At 37.5% G+C, this 22,337-nt stretch overlaps 1 protein-coding gene across 2 annotated transcripts in view; it reads right to left on the bottom strand.

Annotated features, from left to right (window-relative positions):
- CCNY (cyclin Y) overlaps positions 1-22,337 on the bottom strand; it is a 137,579-nt gene that overhangs the window by 39,776 nt on the left and 75,466 nt on the right. For both annotated transcript variants that reach the window (XM_036454909.2, XM_036454912.2), the window contains 5 exons: positions 20,924-20,958; positions 11,859-11,959; positions 5,747-5,782; positions 285-342; positions 69-188 (listed from right to left, as the gene is read on the bottom strand). In XM_036454909.2, coding sequence (XP_036310802.1) covers positions 69-188; positions 285-342; positions 5,747-5,782; positions 11,859-11,959; positions 20,924-20,958 — 350 coding nt within the window. The remainder of the gene's footprint in view (positions 1-68; positions 189-284; positions 343-5,746; positions 5,783-11,858; positions 11,960-20,923; positions 20,959-22,337) is intronic.

The following is a 22,337-nucleotide window of genomic DNA, read 5'->3' as shown; positions in this document are numbered from 1 at the left end:
ACCTGATAAGAGTCCCTGTGCACCACTCCACTCAACTACCGGATGGGCCGTCTCTGGAGGGCACTCACCAGAGTGACAATGGCACATTCAGCCGTCAGTTGAGCAGCACTGAACAGTGTCCGAACAAACCGGTAAATCTGCTTCTGTTCTGGGTTATGTTTGTCATAATCTGGTGGCACTTCGGATTTCTGGGGGGAAAAATATTTTCAGATAGCAGGCCACCCAATAAGAGCAAAAGAGAAATAATTAAACAATATAATGAAACACAAAAAGGAGAAGATTACCGAAAGAGGGTGAAGGTTTTCATCAAAAATATCTAAGAGCATCCTTCCATCTGGGTCTCTGGTGGGGAAAATGAATAGAAAACAGAGTTTACTTTGTGCAAGAATGAGTGTCCTTCAAAATAAAACAAAATATATTTTGATTCAACTGTTATTTGAAGAAAGAGAAGGCAGTGAATAAAAATTTGTTTTACTTAAGTACAGTATTAGATAATTTTTTGTCTATAAAATAATTATAAATTAACTTGTGTGAGAACTCAAATTTTTATTTTCTGAGTTTTCAAATGAACCAAATCTAAATTTAACAACTTGTGTGTTTTTTAAATTTATCTTTATTGTTGAAATTATAGATGTGATCCCTTTCCCCGCCATTCACTCCCTCATCCCGCCCCACCTAACATCTTGTTTCTTGAGCAAAGGCTGACAGATCTGCTTAAACTAGTAGTATGCTGTGGTTGACATAAGAGCCTAAATCAAGAAGTTCAAGAGGAAATTCAATGTATCCTAGAGATTAATCTGAAGTGTTTAACAACATGCAACTTAATAATTTCATTAATAAGAGTTTCACAATTTTGTATTGAAAAAACGAGGTGATGCATAGAAAAGCTCAACCTATAAACCTATAAAAATAAAAATAAAGTGGCTGTTGCTATCAGGCTAGAAAATGAGCCATGTAAAGTGGTGGCTTTCACTCTAAGCACAGTGCCTCGGTCAGCTGTCCTGCAGGGACTATTCATACCTCACCATAGACAGCTCTGCTTTTCATCTGTTGAATTTTGCCTAAAAACTTTTCTTTACAAACCATATTTGGAAACGTTTGCTTTTGGTAACAGCATATCATTTCCATAGTTTGTGCTTCCAGAGTCAATTAGGCTTGTGAATGGTATAAGACTCCAGACCTGTCCCTAATACACAGCCATGGTGGTAAACACTACAGTTTCTGCTCTATGAATTTACTGTCTACAAAAAAATAAAAGAGAAAGAAAGATCTTTAACAGAACAACTCAATTTGCATTACCAATTGTTTTTAAAGCTTTGGGCATTCATACCTGTGCTTATTTTCACTAGCCTGCAGGAACACAGGTAGCAAAGATTTAGATCAAGAGTGGGGAACTTCCAGCCCTCAGGCCTCGGCCCTGGAAATCCTTTGGTCTGGCCCTGCCAAGGCATTAGGGGTGAGTTAATTAAATGTTTGACCAAATATAGCAGGCTAATTTTTAAGATGATACTTTCATATGGTCCAGGAATGATGTTATAAATATCAAAAGGCCCTTGGCAGAAAAAAGGTTCCCCACCTCTGATTTAGATAAACGCCAGTAAAGACAGGTTCAACCAGGTAGGGCCTGATAGTGGAGTCTCAAAAAGCTGTCTCCTTCCGGTGCACGCGGTGACACTTCCTTTTATAAGAACCCCAGCTATGAGAAATGAGCCCATGCCTCACCTCACTGCCTCTGCAAGATTACTCAAGGTGCTACGGGAGAGACAAAGCCTGGCCCAATACCCCTCCTTCTTTGGGCTGTTCAGTCCTCTTCAATTTTTCTGATGAGTAAGACCCTGCAGCACTCTCAAGAAACATTCATCAGAAGTAATTTTAAAAATGAAAATGTAGCTTCAAAATATAAATGAGGATTAAGAATTTAAGCTAAAATGACTCCTCCGTGAAATGGATTTTCCTTTCACCTCCATTTAAAGCTATGTGTCTTAGCTGATCAGCATAATCTCTCCCAAGCTAATGGATCTATCACCAGCCCCAGAGGTGAGGCCAGTATGATTTATCAAGGAGAAAGTCTGCAGTTGGTCAATGCCACCTCATCCCAAGAAGGGTACAATCTGTATGTCAATCATGCTTGTTTACAAATGCTCACTTTTTCAGTTGGGACTTTCTCACTCCCATTCACTTACTTTTGGCCCAGTTTATCACCACTGGGCAAGTAAAGCACATGATTAGAAGTCTCAGTGGTATATTACCTGGGTTCAATTTCCCATTCCCCAATTTACCAGTTGTGTAATCTTAGGCAAATTATTTCACTTGCTGTACCTCAGTTTCTCTATCTGTAAAATGGACATAACACTGAGACACAGAATGGTGAGTTCGGACTTTCATTGTCCTATGAAGAGGTTCTTGTCCTACGAAGTTTGAAGAATAAAATTCAGACTAAAAGATGTTTAGCAAAACTGTGGAAGTTTATTTTAAGTGTATACAAACTCCCCCTGGAAAAGGGACCCCAAATGGGAAAAACTGCTCTCTCTCTAAAATGGGGGAAAATCTAATCCTGAGTCTCTCTGTCTCTGGGTTTATAAATGCTGTGAGCTCTTTGGCATTCTACTTTCTAATTGGATCCTTCCTTAATTCATATCCACTTGTGCTTTTCTAATTGGCTACTTTCCTGCATGGTATCAGTTTCAAAGTCTTAAAGCTCACAGGTCTCTTCCCCCTTCTCCTTCCTCTTATCTTGTAACATTCCTGTTCCTCTTATCTTGTAACATTCCTCCATCCTCTGTGAATGTAAGATAAGCAATCTGGCAGCTCGGAGCTGTCTCTGCTCATTATGTATGCCTTCCTCTCCCACTGACCCCACTTCCCTAAAATTGTGTATCATGTCCCTAAAATTCCTTTCAATATCAGTATCACCTCATGAAGTTACAAAAACTAAATGAGCCTGGCTCACTGGTTGAGCATTAACTGATGAACCAGGAGGTTGTATTTTAATTCCTGATCAGGGCACATGCCTGGATTTCGGGCTTGATCCCCAATAGGGGGAATGTGCAAGAGGTGGCCAATCGATGATACTCTTTCATCATTAATGTTTCTATCTCTCTCTCCAAACCCCCCCCCCCCCCAAAACCCCACAAAACCCTAAATGAGATAATGCATGTAAAGAGCTGCCTGGGGTGGCCAGAGTAAGCACTTACACAGTTGGCTCATAGTATCAGATATGACTATAAATTAACTTTGGTATCCATAACAGTCTAAGAACTGAGAAATCACTTAAAGATACTAATGCAAAACTAGTTGCTTTGAAAACACAGTTGAGTTCCATAAATGGTACTACATAGTTATCTAAGACTTAAATGTTTTAAAAGTTTGAACGACTATCATAGAAATAGGCAGCAAGACAAAACATACACTTTCATTGATATGTTATTCTTCTGGTCAAGGTTTAAATATCCAGTAGCCTTCATTTTATAAATTTTTAAATCCAAAATTCTCAAGCACCATAAAGAACCATAAACCACAATTACAATACAGGAAAATCTAACTACAGAAAATACCTTTCCAGGTGTTTACCTCCAGATATTTGTATTTTCCCATAAGACTGTTCAGAACTCTGTCATCTAACCTTCACTTCATTGACTTATCACAATTCCCCCATGCCCTTTTTGTAAAACACATTTAAGGGCCCTATCCGGTTTGGCTCAGTGGATAGAGCATCAGCCTTTGGACTGAAGGGTCCCAGGTTCGATTCAAGTCAAGGGCATGTACCTTGGTTGTGGGCACATCCCCAGTAGCGAGTGTGCAGGAGGCAGCTGAATCGATGTTTCTCTCTCATTGATGTTTTTCTCTCATCGATATTTCTAACTCTCCATCCCTCTCCTTCTGCCTTCCTCTCTGTAAAAACTCAATAAAATATATTTAAAAAAACACAAAACACATTTAAGGCAGTATGGTCCATTGAGATCCATTCTAACCATGAGGTGGCCATGCTTGTCCCCAGAAATCAGTGTTTTTTTTAAAAAAAAACAAAAATAGGCCAAATGGAGTTACTTTTACTAAGCTATGTCACCAAACCAACACTTAATAACTAACCTAACTGTAGTTTCAGGAGTGGAATTTTAAGCTGTTTTGGCATTTCCTATCAGCACTACTGAGATAATCTGCCTTCCCTAAGTAAAGGTATCCTTGCCTGAAATAATCTAATCTTTTAACTTCGTAGTCCCATCCTCTTTTTGCCTATAAAAACTTTCTATTTTGCCCTGGCCAGCGTGGCTCATTTGGTTGAGAGTTGTCTTGTACACCAGGGTTTGAGTCCTGATTATGGCACATTACCCAGGTTTCCAGTTCAATCCCTGACAGGAGGCAACCCACCCATGTTTCTTTCTCACAAATGAAGTCTCTCTCTCCCTTCCTCTAAAATCAATACAAAGAAAACCCCCACAAACTTTCCATTTTGTATAACACCTGAAACTCCCTTCTAGCTGCTGGATAGAATGCTGCCTAATTCATGAATCACTTAATAAAGCCAATTAAAGCTTCAAATATACTGGGATGAATTTTTTTAAGGAAGGGGAAGAGAAAGAGAAACATGGATGTGAGAGGGATACATCAATTGGTTGCCTCCCTTACCTGTCCCAACCTGGGTGGAACCTGCAACCTAAGTCAAAACCTAACTGGGATTTGAACCCAAGACCTTCTGGTGCATAGGATGCCCCTCCAACCTGAGCCACAGTGGCCAGGGCATTACTGGGTTGAATTTCATTCTTTAACGTGAGTTGTTTTTATTAGATTCATATAACATATATAAATGATACTTAATAAGACTGCAATGAGAGTGGCTTTGTTCTTATGAAAATGAGGAAGGGTGCTTGGAAAAGACACAATAAGAGGCCATCTCTAAAAATAAATCCCTTGTGTGGTCAAAACCTGAAGGATTCTATGATCAGATTGTTCTGCAAATGTCTTACATTTTGTTGATATTGACTTAAAAAATCAACATTGTTCAAAAGGAAAAATTACAGGCGTGGCTTACAAAAGAAAGTCATTTTGATATTCTAATCAATGCCATGCTCAAAACTAAAGTCTTGATGCTTCATAAAAAAAATTGACAAAGGGCCTGGCCGGTGTGGTTCAGGGGTTAAGTGTCTACCCAGGAACCAAGAAGTCAAGGTTTGATTCCAGGTCAATCTCAGTCGGGGGTATGCAGGAGGCAGCCATCAATGATTCTCTATCATCATTGATGTTTCTATCTCTCTTTTCCTCTCCCTTCCTCTCTATGAAATCAATAAAACCATTAATACTTTTTTAAAAAAATGAAAGTGAATGTACTTTTACATGTTTAGTGTTCAAATAAAATATTAATGATATATGCTTAAATGATTTTTCTATGATTCCCTATTAAATTAACTATCTTCATATTTATGTCAGAAGGTTTCTACTCCATTAATATAATTTATGTCTAAATTCAATCCAAAATTTCCTCTACTAAATTGAAACACTAAACATTTTTTACATTAATGTAGCATACAAGAAGCTTTGCTTTGTTTTACTAACTTCAAACATATATACCCATCTAGTTTCCTTTGAATTAGAAGCAGTTCACAGCACTTACCTGAAAAGTTTTGGTAAATTATTCTAATTTTAGAAACCTATGAAAATATGAAGGCCAAAGCAACTAGAAAATAATAGAAAGAAAAAACAAAAAACATAGAATGTAATGTTTTTAGCACAAAATTAATCATCCACATACCTGTTTTTGATGTGATAATATATTGCGAGAGCTACACTGTAAAATAAAATGCAATTCAATGTTTCATAAGCATATTCAAATGTTATGTATTATCTGACATTAGTCTGATATTTAAGTAAAAGTCAAACAATCCATCTGAACAGTCCCATTTAAGTCAGAATGCTGATTTAAAAAATGATCTCTTTAAAGTAAATCAATCTGGTACTCATTCCTAGAAATTATTAAATCTTGTTTCAGAAATACTGCAACTTCAAGTGCTATTTAAAAATTTCTCTTACTATCTGAAATCTTAAGCTTTCCTCACTTGTAAAACACAAGCATTATGTACAAATACAGGTGGTACAAATTAAACACCTTTAGAAATCTCCAAATCAGTACTTACTATTTTAGAAAAGTAGTGGTTTCTTTGTAACCACCAGAAAAATGTGACTATCACTCACAGGGGTTTGATATTTTCTCCCTTAAATCAATAACCTCTTGACAACCGGTCTACTTATTCATTCACTTGCTGAAATGGTACTGCAACTACTATTTGTTATATGTTCTTCAAATTTTATTTTACATTTTAAAAGATCTTAATTTAATGAAGTCATTTCCCCTTTCTGATTATAAAATGCATTATATCCATAAGATGAAAATTTTAGAAAACATAGAAAGTATAAATAAAAATAATCTTTTTACCCAAAGATGACTATTAGCTTGAGACACATAGATTCTATACATTATATGTGTAAATAAATAGGTTTGTGTCCCACTTTTATTTTCAATAACATTTTCCTTACAATTAAAAATATTTAAATACATGATTTTAAATGGCTATGCTTTATCATATAGTTGCTGAATATTGTTTCTAATGCTTTGCAATTATAACTAACAGCATAATAAATATTCTCAGAGATAAATGTGTGCAACCTGTGTACATTATTTCCATAAGAGAACATCTTGTAATTGTAATTACTCAATCTAAAGTCATAATAATTGTAAGGCTCCCCACATACACTAACAAATATCTTTGCAAAAAAACCTATACCAGTATACTTCCCCACCAGTGTCTGTTTCACCTCACCCTTGCTAACACTCACCTTATATGTTTTAACAAAATGTTTTCTAACAGGGTAGGTTAAAAAGTGGTGTACTGTTTTCAATTTGAGTTTCTTTGAGAACCTATCAAGTTGGCAGGGTTATTCCTATCAACTGGATATTTTTTTAAAATTTCCTCTTTTGTAAACTGACTAGCTCCTTTCACTATTTTATTTTTTATTTGCTTCTACCACTAATTTTTTTAACTCTAAAATTTACTGAAGAGGCCAAAATTCAGTTTTTTAAGCTACTAAGAACAATGGTAATAAGTCTTATCAGATTGTGTTCTGGGTCTCAGAACACAGAAACTGCCATCCAAGACACCTACTTAGAACCTTAGGCATGCATGCTGGATTCCACTAGCTCAGAGGTTTACCAATAACTTAACATGACAATAGCCAATCTCACTGTATCACAAGAAAATTTATTTTCCTCCAAATCTCTTTTCAGATCTATTCATTCAAATAATTTTAGCTAGTTTTTAAAAATATTCAGGAGCAAAGAGTAATATATTCTCTTCTAATATTTTGAAAAGAATCTAAATTCATGAAAGAATTGTAATTGAAGTAAAAAGGTTTCAGAATTTTAAAAAAATAATATAGCTTTCAAAGTGCTTTCACATACATGAAAAAATACATGTAACTGATTCTATTTTACAAATGAGAAAATTTGGGCTCAGACACCAGATGCCAGGATTTCTGACTTGGATAATAGTTTTGTGCCCTTTCATTCTCCCATAATGCACCAGGAAAAAAGGGAAGAAATTACTGTTTTATTCTTACTGTAGTGATTGCTCTTCTAATCTAATGTTAAGATTTAAGCTGAATGCTTCCTACCATTGGGCTTGAAGTGATTAGTCACTCTGATTGAGGGGAAAAAATGGTTCTTGTTTTCCCTGGGTGGGAATATGACACAAGAAAACTATCACTACACTGGAAATCAAAGCAACCTGGGTTAAAATCTGGCTCCTTCATTTATTATAGTTCATTTCTCAGAGCCTTCATTTCCTCATTTATAAAATTAGGACAATTTAATCTATATCACAAAGTTGTTATTATAACCAAATATAAAAGCACTATCTCAAAGTTCTAAAACTAAAATTATTATTGTGATTCCCCTATCAATATTTCCATCTCAAGAGGTCTACTGTTTTCTGTAGATAGAGTGAAAATTTTCAGGGACCCAAACCCCCAGAGCCAAAAACAAGATAGGACATTATTGTGGCCTCAGACTTCCAAGAAGAATAGAGCCACTCTGAAGGAGAATTTCTACTCCAGGTCATATCCTAAAAAGCGAGAAAATCAAGCTGAGAATGCATGTACAGTCCAGCTCCATGGGGCAGTTTCATTGGTTAACTTGAAAGAAAATGATTGCTGGGGGCAAAAAGGCAGTCCAGCTGAAAACTTAGTCAATTCGGGTGTCAATCTCCGCTCCAAATGTCTAGCTTTGGAGGCCTAGTCAGTACTGCCACATCTTCAGAAATGGGTGAGGTTTCACTGAAAATGGGCAGGGGCCAAACCAGAAGTATATTTGGATCAAAGGTTTTACTTAAATGCTTTTGCCACGTAACTAAGAGGAAAGAAATGCTATTTTCTTGACCAAGAAAACAGAATAGATTGTAATAATTGGCACTGTACTTGTCTTACTTCTTACCTAGAACTAAATCAACAAAGCATGTGAGGATCCTAAGACATCTAAAAATCAAGAAGTGCTGAACCACAGAGATAAAGACAGGTGGGTAAATAGTGCTCTCTGATGCTCAAAGGCCCAGGGCCATGCACTACTTGCCAGTTGTGTAAATGTGCCCCCTCCCCCAACACCTTTTCCTTGATCATCATCCCTTTGCTCCTTATAGAATTTGGGAGAGGGAATGGTTGGTGAATACTAACTTTAGATCATAGCTGTTGGTATTTAGGGGAAAGATAGGAAAACAAAATTCTCCAACAAGAAATCATGCCTATGGCCGGGATGGTATGGCTCAGTTGGTTGAGCGTCATCCCATGCACCAAGAGATGGTGGGCTCAATTCCTGGTCAGGGCACATGCCTTGCAGGAGGCAGCAGATCAAATGCTTCTCTCTCTCTCTCTCCCCCTCTCCCTTCTCTCTCTCTCTCGCTCTCTCTAGCAGATCAATGCTTCTCTCTCTCTCTCTCTCTCTCTCTCTCTCTCTCTCTCTCTCTCTCTCTATCAATTTATAAAAATATTAAAGAGGAAAAAAACACACACGCCTGGGGGGGGGGGGAATGAACAGAGAGAGGGCCCAAACTTTTTATCTTTAGGCTTTTCTTTCATTGTTGGAATAGCACCCAACCCTCCCCCCACTCAGTAAAATAAAATTTGTAAATGTGTTTGCTCATTTTGGTATTTCGCCAATTTACAGAATTTTCTTTTAAAAATAAGAATATAAATTGGTTTTTTTTTCAAAGAAACAAAAGAATTTTCTCAAAGAAACAAAAGAATACTTAGTTTTCAAGAAGCAAGTTCAGCCCACAAATGCTCAACATGTCCACAATGAAGTTAAACTACTATTGTATTAGTGAGTGTGTAACCAAATGTCTAGGGGGAGGGAGGCAAGACAGGAATATGATAGGGTTTAAGAAAAATTTTAGAAGATGATAGCATTCAGACATAGCATCTTCCCTACCCCCTTGTATTTTCAGGGCTCCAAGGTCCAACATGTACATTTTTTAAAACAGGGCACTTTTTAAAACAATTAAGCTACTGACTAAAAGAATATGAAATTTGGGTGGTGCAGAGAAAATGTCTTTTGGATCAGGGAAGCCACAGTATCCACACTGCTTTGTCTCAAGTCAGCCTTCTTAACTGGTCTAGCTTTTCAGTTTCTTTCTCTTAACTGAATTAACCTACAGTTTACTTAAAATATTTTATTTAAGACTTTCAAGGGAACTTTAGGGAGAAGAAAACAGCTGACCACTTATATCAGGGGCCCTTAACCTTGGCTGCCTATTACCGTGTTTCCCCGAAAATAAAACCTACTTACAGGTTTCCTTCTGAGTGAAATATAAGGCATCCCCCCAAAAATAAGCCCCCACCCCCCTTCCCAGGCTAAACATGAGAGATTTGGTCCACTGATTCTAAAAGAAATAGAGTCACAAGAAATTCACCAGGAAATTCAGGAATTGGATTGTTATGATGATGTTCCGAAGATGATGACATGATTGTCACTGAATAACTGAGTAAATTCTTGATACTGTAGGATTCACAGTTTGTCTGGTTTGTGTTGACAACTACCGTACTACCATACCGTATACAGGTAATACATTTCCTTTATTTTCATTTAACAATAAATATGTACCGTATTCTTCTTCATAGAAAAATAAGACATCCCCTGAAAATAAGACCTAGCACATCTTTGGAGCAAAAATTAATATAAGACACTGTCTTATTTTTGGGGAAACAGGGTAGAATCTCCAAGCGGGGTTAAAAATCCATACATTGGATCTGTGTGGTGAGACATCAAACGTCAGTGTGTTTTTAATCTCCCAGGTGACTCCCAGGCACAGCCAGAGCGGATTCCACTGATTTAAATGATGCATAGTTGTAACTTAAGTGATTGCACCTCCCAGACTTGTCACTAAAATATTAAATTGTCACCCAGTTTCCTTGCCCACTCCTAAGTATCCATGTTACAACCAGTGGCGATTTTAAGTCATCCTAGGATGAACCACTGAGCAACTGATTCAGATCCATCTGTACATCCCAGGAGTTCCCACTGGCCCTAAAGGGGAGGCTGTCCCACTCCTCTGCCTTGCTCTCCCCATGAAGATGATTCCAGGATTAAAGGGAGTTAGTGGCTTTCGCTTTGGGCTCCAAAGCTTGAGCAGATGCCAACAGCCACATAGTGTGTGGATGTTCAGGGCTTTCCACTCCTCTCCACAACTGCTCATCATTTACTCTAGGAAACGCTATACTTCCCATTTCCCAGCAATAAGGAAAGAAGGCTCAGGGAAAGAAGTGGCTCATAGTCACACCTCTTCCCATCTATAGTAGCTGACTTTTGGGGTTTATGCCCACTCTCATTTACCACGCCCTTAACACCAAGGTAATGAAAGAAGCCACATTTCCATTTAGAACCTGGAAATACCAACCCCGCAGCAGAGAAGGCAGTCTCTCTCCAAGTGAACAAACTTCCACCTTCCTCGTGGAGTGAACCCTGTCCACAGAAGACCATGATAGTCCCCACTGCTTGATTGAGGCTGTGCATGTGGCAACATTCAGAACGGGGCTTCTAAGCCTAAAAACCTGCACACTGAGATAGAATACTTCCTATTTAGCAATGTAAACACTTACCTCAAACACCACTATGCACTATTGTTAAATGTGTATTTTCTTAAGTACGGAGGTAAAATACCCCAGGTTTTTTATGGATGAGCTGAAGACCACAGATCCTGGCACATCAGAATCTCTGTGATCTCTTGTTATCAAAATGCTAGTGGGAACATTACAGGAAAAATCAGTGTTCCTTCCTTCTTACCTCCCATTTTTAAATATAAAAACTAAAGCCCAACGGGAAGGATTTTATATCAAGATTCACCTTCTTCCCTTAAACCCCACTTGAAAATATGATCCCCAAAAGAAGTCTTATCCAAACCCTCACCCCTCGGTAACAGAGCCGAGGTCAGAACTCAGATATTGATTGTGAGCAAGGATACTTTCAATTATGTCAGGCCTGCTTTCTACTGTAGCCCAAGTCTTAAAGTGGAATCCCATTTTATTTTGAAGGTAAAATATTAGCAGAGTCGTGCAAGGATAGCCTTAATAAAAAGTGGGAAGGTAGAAAGTATGCACAAAAATAAAAAATATGCTTTAATCTACATTTAAAATAATTTCAAATTTTGGTATTTCTATCTAACTGGTAATATTAACAAATATTTTGAACACCCCACATTTTAACTACCAAAATCACTTTTTAATAAGATTTTTCATAGTCAGTGTCCTCCTCCTACCAGACCTCACAACCAACCAATTAGGAATAAAAAAGAATTCATTTAAGCAAAAATCTGTATACCCACCATTTAATTGTATACTTGAGGTTTGGTTGACTGACTGTGCTATCATCTAGGAAAATAGTGGAGCAGGAGCTGTACTTCCTTGCTATTTGTCCTGGAGGATGCTGGAAAAACAATGGTGACAAGACAATAACAATTAATCAGGGCTCAAAATTCTTCCAAAGAATATCATCCCCTTAAACTTCAGACCAGATCACAAAGGAAAAATGTCTTAGCAAGAAATGTGAATACTATCAAGCACGAACAATATAAAAACACTTTCTCCTTACAATGAAATTCCTTGTTCTTCCACATATAGAAGTCACCACTCAAACCTCCCTCATAGGAAGAACAGTAATCTTGCTATCAAGCATCAGAGTGCAGAGTCCATAAAAATCACCTGCCCTGGAGCCTGTGTTAAACAAGTAGCCTGCTAATCACATTAACAAAAGCCTTTAATTAAGGGAATGTCCTGGTTTTATGCACAGCTCCACGGCACTCTATTCTTGGGGTAAAAGTATTTAGGGGCTATGGAAAATGCAGCCAACGTTAATTTAGAAACTCCTGGTTAATCTGCTTGAATTTCAAGAGGTGATGTTTAAAAAAAAAAAAAGTTTTATTTTGTTATGGCAAAGTTATCTTTTAAAGGGAAGATTATCTGATACTTTGCAAGAGTATCAATGGATGATCTTCAAATAATGTGTCTGTGCACTATGTAAGGAAGGCTTGTAAATTGAAGTTACAACTTGGATGTCAATTTTAATATGGCATTTTCATACCTATCTAATTCATCACAATATTCTCATTAAGACACCCTAAGGCACTAACATTTTTTTTTCTTTTTTTAAGCTCTTAAAATAATTACATTAAAATCATGTAAGACACACTAAAAATCAGAAACTAATAATAGCTATTAATATGGGGAGTAAGTTTTTAAAAAGTTCTTATAAAACTTTCCCTACTAGTGTAAAATCTACTACAAACAAAACTTCAACAGATATGTTTAACACAAATAATTTATTAACTAACAGATGTTTGGAGATACAATATAACTTTGGGAATAATCCCCCCAAAGAAGCAAAGGACAATAATAATTCACTTCTATTATTGTATAGTTTCAACTATTCTGACACAGATTTCTTCATGACTAAAATGTGAACAGAGCCAAGGAGTGGAGCTAAGTAATGCATTCTAGTTAGCACACACTACATCCCTTCACAATCTAAGAAACTACCATCCTGAGTTAGGGCAGGAACAACCCTAGGCACAAAGTCCCTAAGGTTCAGAAGATTAACTTGAAATCAGCCCTGCTGAGGGGCTGGCCAGTCCTGGTTTGGGATTGCCCAGATATAAGTCAGCCTGAGCCTCCAAACACTAAGGACTGGTGTGCCAAAGCCCCCACTTTGCCAGGATATGCCAACTCAACTTTTAAACTCTTACTTCTAAATTGAATTAAAATTGCAAGTATTAAATTATAAAAGATCTTCATTTTCAGCGGGTGTCATCACTCTAAAATATCATCTGGGCATTAAGTTATTTGTTGAAAGCCAGAACTACATGATTGATAGAATGTAAACCTCTTGATCTGAAATCTACACCACTAAAAAATAAATAAATAAATAGTGTTCTGAATACGTGTATTCATTTACAACTCACAAACCCATAGGAAGGTAAGTAGAATTCCCATTTAACAGACAAGTCAAGAGTCCAGAGAAATGAAGTAATGTTCCTAAGGTCAAATCTAAGACAACAGAGCTCAAAAGGGATAATTGTGTGACACCAAATCAATATGTTTATACCTATAGTTCTTCACTTATGCCATGTTCTCCCGGATCTTTTCATATAATACCCCAAAGGCCCTTTACCTTCTCTGACCCCACTCATCCTAGAACCTTGTTGACAGCCCTTGCTCAGGACTCCTTCCTGCCACCTGGGCTGAGTGTCCTCCCAGATGCTCTCAGGCTTTTGTGACTTCTGCAGCACTGATCAATCTCCGCTGCCATTTTCAGCTTATTCATCTCTGTTCTCTCTAGGATTTAGACTCCAAGTCTCTTGAAGATAGACTGGATAAATTTCTTGAATCGGCAAACACTAACAGCTTCATCCAGGGACCAGAGTGCCTTTTTGGCCCACACAACAGCCATCACATAGGAAGCTTGCCTCCAGAGGCAAGCTGGTCTTTGAGCTGGTCATGACAGCACAGCCTCAGCAGAAAGGAGCATGCCATGTCAAGCTGGCAAACAGAAGCAAGGGAGAACATAGCAAGGACCCATGCCACTGGTCAGTGAAATGCTGACATGCTTAGGACACACCTCAGTGGAGCACTGGCTGGTTCTCTGCAGGGAATTAATTAATATGGACAACACATTCCAAGACAAGATGAGCTAGAACATGGTTGGAGTCAGAAAGTCTAGAGTTCAGGACGTAGCTCTGCCACTGATTAGCTATGAGAAACATTCTATTAACAAAAACACCTGGCCTTGCATTCTTTAACAATGTCAACAGCATGAAAGAGAAAGTTTAAGGGTCTCTCGAGATTAAAGGAGACCTAGGAGCACATCAACTAAATGCCAGATGTGATCCTGAATTAAAACCAGCACCAGATACCCGGCCAATGTGGCTCAGTGGTTGAACCAGGAAATCACGGTTCAATTCCTCGTCAGGGCATATACCCGGGTTGAGGGCTCCATCCCCTGTCTGGGGAGAGCATTGATATTTCTGTCTCTCTCTCCCTCTCCTTTCCTCTCTGAAATAAAAATCATATAAAAAAGCCAGTACCAGAGAATATCATGCTACACAGGACATTATGGGACCACTTAATTTAAACAACGAATATGAACAATTAAAAAAAAAGTATCAATGTTAAACTCTTGATTTTGATAACATTGATAATATTGTGTTTACACAGAAAATATCCTTGTCTTATGAAATACAGTGAAGAGATTGGGAAGTAAAGTGCAGAATAAAGGCAAATTACTCCAAACAATTCAGAAAAAAATAATATAAGAAATGTGATCAGATAATGAGGTAAAAATGATAAAACACTGGTGAATCTAGGTAAAGAATAAATGGGAAACTTCTATATTATTATTAAACTGTTCCATAAATTTGAAATTTTTCCAAATAAAAGTTAATAGCATATATTAAGTAAAAGAACAAAGTATAACACAGATGATCTGATTAAAGCCTTTACTTAATAAGTAAGGGTAGAAGAGTCTGATTCTTAGAGGGCTTTTCTGACAAAGTCCTTGTTGCTTCTCAGACTGATTTTTTCTCTTTCCTTTCTCTGCTCTAGAAGTCCCTAAGAAAGGTGATGAAGTTGAAAACTGAGAAGTTAAGGGAGCAATAAAGCAAAAAATAAAATGACATAGTGAGAAGGGTGAGGCGTCCATAAAAGGCCTATTGAGCTCACATGAGGAAAAGATGGGTCCCTCTACTCTCAGCAAAAAACGAAGGGACAGGGAAGCCACAGATGAGGTCAAATTAGAACTGCTCCTTCTCACAGCAGAGTCTCAGATCAGGTACCTTGTTCAAGAATCTGTGCTGGCTGATTCAGAGATAAAATCCTCAGACCACACACAAAAGACAAGGGCTTCAAACACAGGAACTCCCACTGAGAACAGGCATTTTGTAGGACAAGTCATCAAATCAGTTCAGTGACCTTCCCTTGGGTGCCTTAACAAGGACAATGTATTTTAATAGTTTTCCAAATAATTCCACAATTTATATTACGCTCTATTTGTGCCTCATAACAAGAGTGATAGAATGAAGTGTAATAGGAAAGCATGAGACAAGGAAAAGCCTTCCACAGATGTAACCAGACACTCAAGAAACTGACATCTGTATCAACATTTTAAAATGAATAGCATTATAACCTCTAGCCAGGCTCACCAAGAAGCAAAAAGAGAGGACTCAAATAAACAAAATCAGAAATGAAAGATGTGTAGTAACAACCGATCCCACAGAAATACAAACAATTATGAAAAGATACTAGGACCAATTCTATTCCAACAAAAAGGACAACCTAGATGAAATGGACATATTCTTAGAAAAATACAAGCTCCCAAAACTCAACCAAGAAGAATAAAAAAATCTGAATAGGCTGCTAATTACCGAATAAATTGAAACAGAGATAAAAAACCCAGCAACAAAAGCCCTGGTCTGGACCGCTTTACAGGAGAGTTCTACCAAGCATTCAAAGAATTAAAACCTATCCTTCTCAGACTATGCCAAAAAATTCAAGAGGAAGACACACTCCCAAGCTCTTTCTATGAAGCCAGCATTACCTAATCCCAAAACCAGATAAAGACACCACAAGAGAGGGAGAGGGAGGGGAGGGGGGAGGGGGAGGGGGAGGGGGAGGGGAGGGGAGGGGAGGGGAGGGGAGGAGAAGAGAGGAAGAGAGAGAGAGAGAGAGAGAGAGGGGGAGGGAGGGAGGGAGGGGGGGAGGGGGGGAGGGAGGGAGGGCGGGGGAAGAGAACAGGCCAATATCCTTGACGAACACAGATGCTAAAATCATCAACAAAATTCTAGCAAATCTGATTCAGCAATACATTAGAAAGATCATACACCATGACCCAGTGAGATTTATTCCAGGGATGCAAGGATGATACATCTGCAAATAAATAAATGTGATACATGACATAAACAAACTGAGAGACAAAAATCACATAATCATATCAATTGATGCAGATAAAGCGTTTGACAAAATCCAACACCCTTTCTTGATAAAATCTCTCAGCAAAGTGGGAATAGAGGGGTCATACCTCAACATAATAAAAGCCCTATATCAGTGTTTTTCAACCTTTTTTGGGCAAAGGCACACTTGTTTCATAAAAAAAATCATGAGGCACACCACCATTAGAAAATGTTAAAAAATTTAACTCTGTGCCTATATTGACTATATATAAAGTAATTCTCTTGAATAGGAATCAAATAAACACAAAGAAAGTATTTTATAATTACTTTATTATGAAATATTAAGTAAACAAAATAGTGAAAAATTATAAAATTCTTGTCTCGTCTGCACCTACGGCACACCAGGCAACATCTCGCGGCACACTAGTGTGCCTCGGAACAGCGGTTGAAAAACGCTGCCCTATATGACAAACATACAGCCAACATCATACTCAATAGGCAAAAACTAAACCCCATTTCCCCTAAGAACAGTAACAAGACAAGGATGCCCACATTCACCACTCCTGTTCAACACAGAACTAGGTACTAGCCATAGAGATCAGACAAAAAGAAATAAAAGACATCCAAACTAGAAAAGAAGAAGTAAAATTGTCCTTATTTGCAGATGACATATACTATACATAGAAAACCCAAAGACACTATCAAAAGACTACTAGACCTAATAAATGAATTTGGCAATGTTGCAGGATACAAAATTAATTAGAAATCTATGGCCTTTTTATATGCCAATAATGAATTCACAGAAAGAGAAATGAAAAAAAAAAATCCCATTTACTATTGCACCAAAAAATTAAGATACCTAGGAATAAACTTAACCAAGGACATATATGACCTGTACTCAGAAAACTACAGGACATTGAAAAAAGAAATAGAGGAAGACATAAATAAATGGAAGAACTAATATGTACATGGATTGGTGGAATCAACATCATTAAAATGTCCATACTACCTAAAGCAATCTATAGATTCAATGTAATACCTATTAAAATACCAATGGCATATTTCAAAGCTCTAGAAAAAACTCTTCAAAAATTCATCTGGAATAAAAATAAAAAATAAAAAAATAGCCACAGCTGTCCTGAGAAAGAACAACAAAGTTGGAGGGATCACAATACCAGAAATCAAACTATATTACCAAGCCACGGTTCTCAAAACTGCCTAGTACTGGCACAAGAACAGACATATAGACCAATGGAACAGAATAGTGGACCCAGAAACTGACCCAAGCGATTATACTCAATTACCGTATTTTTCGGGCCATAAGATGCTCCGGACCATAAGACGCACCAGTTTTTAGAGAAGGGAAATGAAGAAAAAAATTCTGAAACAAATAGTGTCCTAAAATATTTTATGTGCATTAAAACCCAACATCACAGTCATAAACATATGTAATCAACCCTGTAAAGTAAACAGCAGCATTTAGAACCATTTTAGAGCCGGGCAAGCACCCAGAGACCACACAAGAGCCGGGCAAGTAAAAAAACTTTTTTTTTTAAGTATATGTGTAGGCTATATTTGGACCATAAGACGCAGGGACTTTTCCCCCCCACTTCTGGGGGAAAAAAGTGCGTCTTATGGTCTGAAAAATACGGTAATATTTGACAAAGAAGGTAAGAGCATAAAAAGGAGTCAAAACAGCCTCTTTAATAAACGGTGCTGGGAATTTGGTCAGATACATGCAAAAAAATGAAACCAGATAACCAAGTTATACCATACATAAAACAAACTGAAAATGACTAAAGAACTTGAATGTAAGATGGGAAACCATAAAAATCCTACAAGATTCCATAGGCAGCAAAATTGCAGACATATGAAGTAGCAATATCTTTACAGACACAGATCGTAGGGCAAGAGAGACTAAGGAGAAAATAAACAAATGGGACTACATCAAATGTATAGCATTATAATTTTTAGACATTCTGGGGGAAAAAATTAAGAAGAGAGGATATAACAAAACAGCACCCCCATATCAACATCCACTGTGTCAAGACAAATTAATGGTGTGGGAACCAAAATATCTAAGGTTTCTTAGTGAGGTGTGAAAATCCTGTACTCTATTATTGTTGCAACGTTCCTGTAAGCTTGAGATGACTTTAAAGTAAAAGTTGGATTCCTTAACTTTACTAAGTTTTAAAATCTTACTGAGATTAAAACCTTAACTGAAGCTTCTTTCACACCCTCCAAGCACACTTTATTGGTACTAACATAGCTACATAGCGATTGCTCAATAAATTAAAAATAAATCTCCCAAAGAGGCAAAAGCAAGGTTTAGAATTTTTTTTAAAGTATATATTTTTATTGATTTCAGAGAGGAAGGAAGAAAGAGAGATAGAAACATCAATGATGAGACAGAATCATTGATCGGCAGCTCCTGCATGCTGCTACTGGGGATTGAGTCCACAACCCAGGCATATGCCCTTGACCGGAATCAAACCCGATGCATTATCCACTGAGCCAAACAGGCTAGGGCGCAAGGTTTAAAATTTTTAAATTTCTTGTCCTGGCCAAGTAGTTGGTTAGAGCGTCATCCTGATACACAATGGTTGCAGGTTTGAACCCCCGTCAGTGCACATACAAGAATCAATGAATGGCCTAAACCAGTCTGGCTCAGTGGATAGAGCGTCAGTCTGCGGACTGAAAGGTCCCAGGTTCGATTCCCGTCAAGGGCATGTACATTGGTTGCAGGCATATCCCCAGTAGGGGGTATGCAGGAGGCAGCTGGTCGATGTTTCTCTCTTAACGATGTTTCCAGCTCTCTATCCCTCTCTCTTCCTCTCTGTAAAAATATAAATAAATATATCAATATATATATTTTAAAAAGAATCAATGAATGAATGCATAAATAAATGGAACAACAAATTGATGTCTCTCTTCCTCTCCCTCTCCTGTCTTCCCCAGCTACACCCTGCATTCCCTTCCTTCCTCCCTTTCTCTCATGAAATAAAAAATAAATAAAAAAATTTACATTTCAGTTCCTGGATCAAGCTTACTACATTCATTGACTTCTCTGACTGACCAAGTGAAGGGTATAAACAGAAAAGATCCCATTTTACCAGAAATCTGCTCCTTCCCCTTTCAAACATAGTAGGCAGAAATAAGCGCTCTAAAGCAGGATTCTCAAGTGAAGCAGAACAGAATACACTCCATCCTGGGAATTCTGGTCTTCATTATTTATGAAAAACTATATCCATACTCAAAATATCAGAAAGACTTTCATCAGCTCTGATACAGAACTTGGAGAATTAAATAGAATTTATCTATATTCTAATGGGCAATAACACTGACTTGTTTATATGGTGCTATAATTAGTTTGCATGTTAAAGTAATAATTAAGTTAGTTTAATTATTAAATTAATAATTAGCTTATTAATTTCTTCGCAATGGTATTTTGTCTACATTTTCAAAGGGCAGGGAAGATAATATTACAGCTTTAAGACTTTCTAACACACAGCTTCGATGCCAAGTACTTCAAGATCTATAAATACTTAAATGCAGATTGTCTAGAAATCCTTAGACAAACCCTTGTAAGGTCAAATACTCATTCTTGGTTTTCAGTATGAGAATTTATAGCTTACTTATTTTGGTAATTTACCTCCTTCATCATTCCATACCCCATAGAGTTTTTTCTAAAGAGAGGCACGTATGTAGACGGACAGAAAGGGATGGCTATAACGTTCCTGAACTCCACCCTCCACACTTCACAGGAGTGCAAGCTGGAGCACTATGGTGGGTGCGAGTGGAGGAGAAGGGGAGTGCACATGGAACCAGCCAGCCATACATGCTGCTCAAGAAAGAAGGATAAATGATCTTAATGAAACGCTTTATGCCTGGAAGAAGGGGAGGAATATACCGCTCAGAATGGCCAAAAGTCTAGAACAAAGCTTTTAAAACTCTTTAAAATTAAAGTATTGTCAAGTGTATCATTCTTTGAGAATAAAAAGGACATTCAGGCACTATTGAACTTAATAAACAATAATTAGGAGAAGGTAAGTTATAGAAAAATATAGCCTCATAGAAAACAATTATGTGTTTAGTCAAATGAAACTGAGTTACAAAGAAAGAGTAATCTTGGGTAGGGATAGAAGAAAAAAAGGATCAGAAATTCAAAAGAAGTAGCTTTCATTTGGGCCCATGTGGTGTTTGCTGTGGTATTATTCACACATCTTCCCATAAATAACATCAGTCTGTGGCTTCTGGAAAAACATTTGAGACATTGGATAAATACCAGCCATGCTTGTCCAATTGCAAACCATAAGGACACTGCCATATTCTTCACATTCTCCCAAGTATCAACAAAATGCATGAAACCTTTTCACTCATCCCAGACACAGTTATTTAAGTTCTCTTGACTATACAGTCATTCTGAAGGACACAGGCACAATTTCACTTACATGGTTAATGAAGAGACTCTTGCGTTTTTCTCTCACTGTGAAAACAAAAGATGCAACAAAAATGTTACATGACTATATGCCAACCCCTTACAGGTCACCAAGGACTAGCCCTCTGTGTCACGATCCCATCCTTCCACCAACCAACATATTAAGAATATGTAACCTGCACAACAGAGATCTGAACTTGGTTAACAAAGCAAAATATATACCCACTTAAATTATGGTATGCGAACAAAGTAAATGTAGGTGTAATTAACAGAATAAAATTTCAATTATAATGTAATTAACTAAATAAAATATCAATTAGCAAATCTTATAAAACTTGTACACATCCATTAATTTAATATAATTAACAAATAATAGGACTACTGATTTCTAACCTGAGCAGACCTGCAAGGTGCAGACACACAAAGGTCCATAGTATAGGTTCAAATATAAATAGTAATAACCATCACAGCATTAAGATACATGACAAAATATGCTAGAAGCATTATTAGCATGGAAACAATTCCTCTCCCTGATAGGTCCTGAGGAATAAAGCCGGGTTTCTGTCTAGGAGGCTTTCAACACCCTCTCCTTCATGAAGGCTGATAATATCACAATACAAAATACTGTCCTATCTCAGAGATGGAGACCATAGTGTTTATCAAAACAGAGGTCCTCAGCCTGAAATGTACATGGATGACAAGGAACCCTAAGAAGCTTTTTCATGACCATTTTATCATTGAACTTTGCATTTTCTTTCCTGAATACCTAGTTTTAAGGGTATATACTAATCAATCAACATATTTATCGAGTAGGTCATTGTAGAAGACAGCAAGGTTTCCTACAAAGAGATGAAATCCTGAGCCTCTAGGAATCAAGAATGTCACCTTGGACACAGCTGTTGGGTTGGGAGGGTAGAGGGCTTAAGCAAAAAAGAAAAAGGAAAAACTCATTGACAATGACAACAGTGGGGTGATGATTGCCAGGGTAAAAGGTGGAGGGTGGGAGGGCAGTGGAGGGAGGTCAAGAAGGGTATATGGAGGATAAATGGTGATAGATGCAGACTTAACTTGGGGTGGCGAATGCACAGATGATGTGCACCTGAAACCTGTATATTTTGTTAACCAGTGTCACCCCCAGTAAATTCAATAAAAAGGAATAAATAAATAAATAAATAATACAAAAAGGTGTTAAGTACAAATCCAGTTTACTATCTGAGGAGCCTTTGCCCTTCCTTCACCACCTAAGCACACCTCCCAAATGCAGATGCACTAGTTTCCATCCCTGTGAATTGTTGCTAGTTTGTGTTTAATTGAAGTCCTATCCTCGCTAAAATGATAAACCAGCCTGAGGGTACTCTTGAGAGCAAATGCCTGCAGGCCATTAGATGGACTCATTCACAGGCTCTGGACATACACAGAGTATGGGG

The sequence above is a fragment of the Pipistrellus kuhlii genome, unplaced genomic scaffold, assembly GCF_014108245.1.
Source record: "Pipistrellus kuhlii isolate mPipKuh1 unplaced genomic scaffold, mPipKuh1.p scaffold_m20_p_1, whole genome shotgun sequence".
In the NCBI taxonomy this organism is placed as follows: domain Eukaryota; kingdom Metazoa; phylum Chordata; class Mammalia; order Chiroptera; family Vespertilionidae; genus Pipistrellus; species Pipistrellus kuhlii.
Note: the sequence above shows the minus strand (reverse complement) of the source record. Positions and strands in the feature narration are given on the sequence as shown.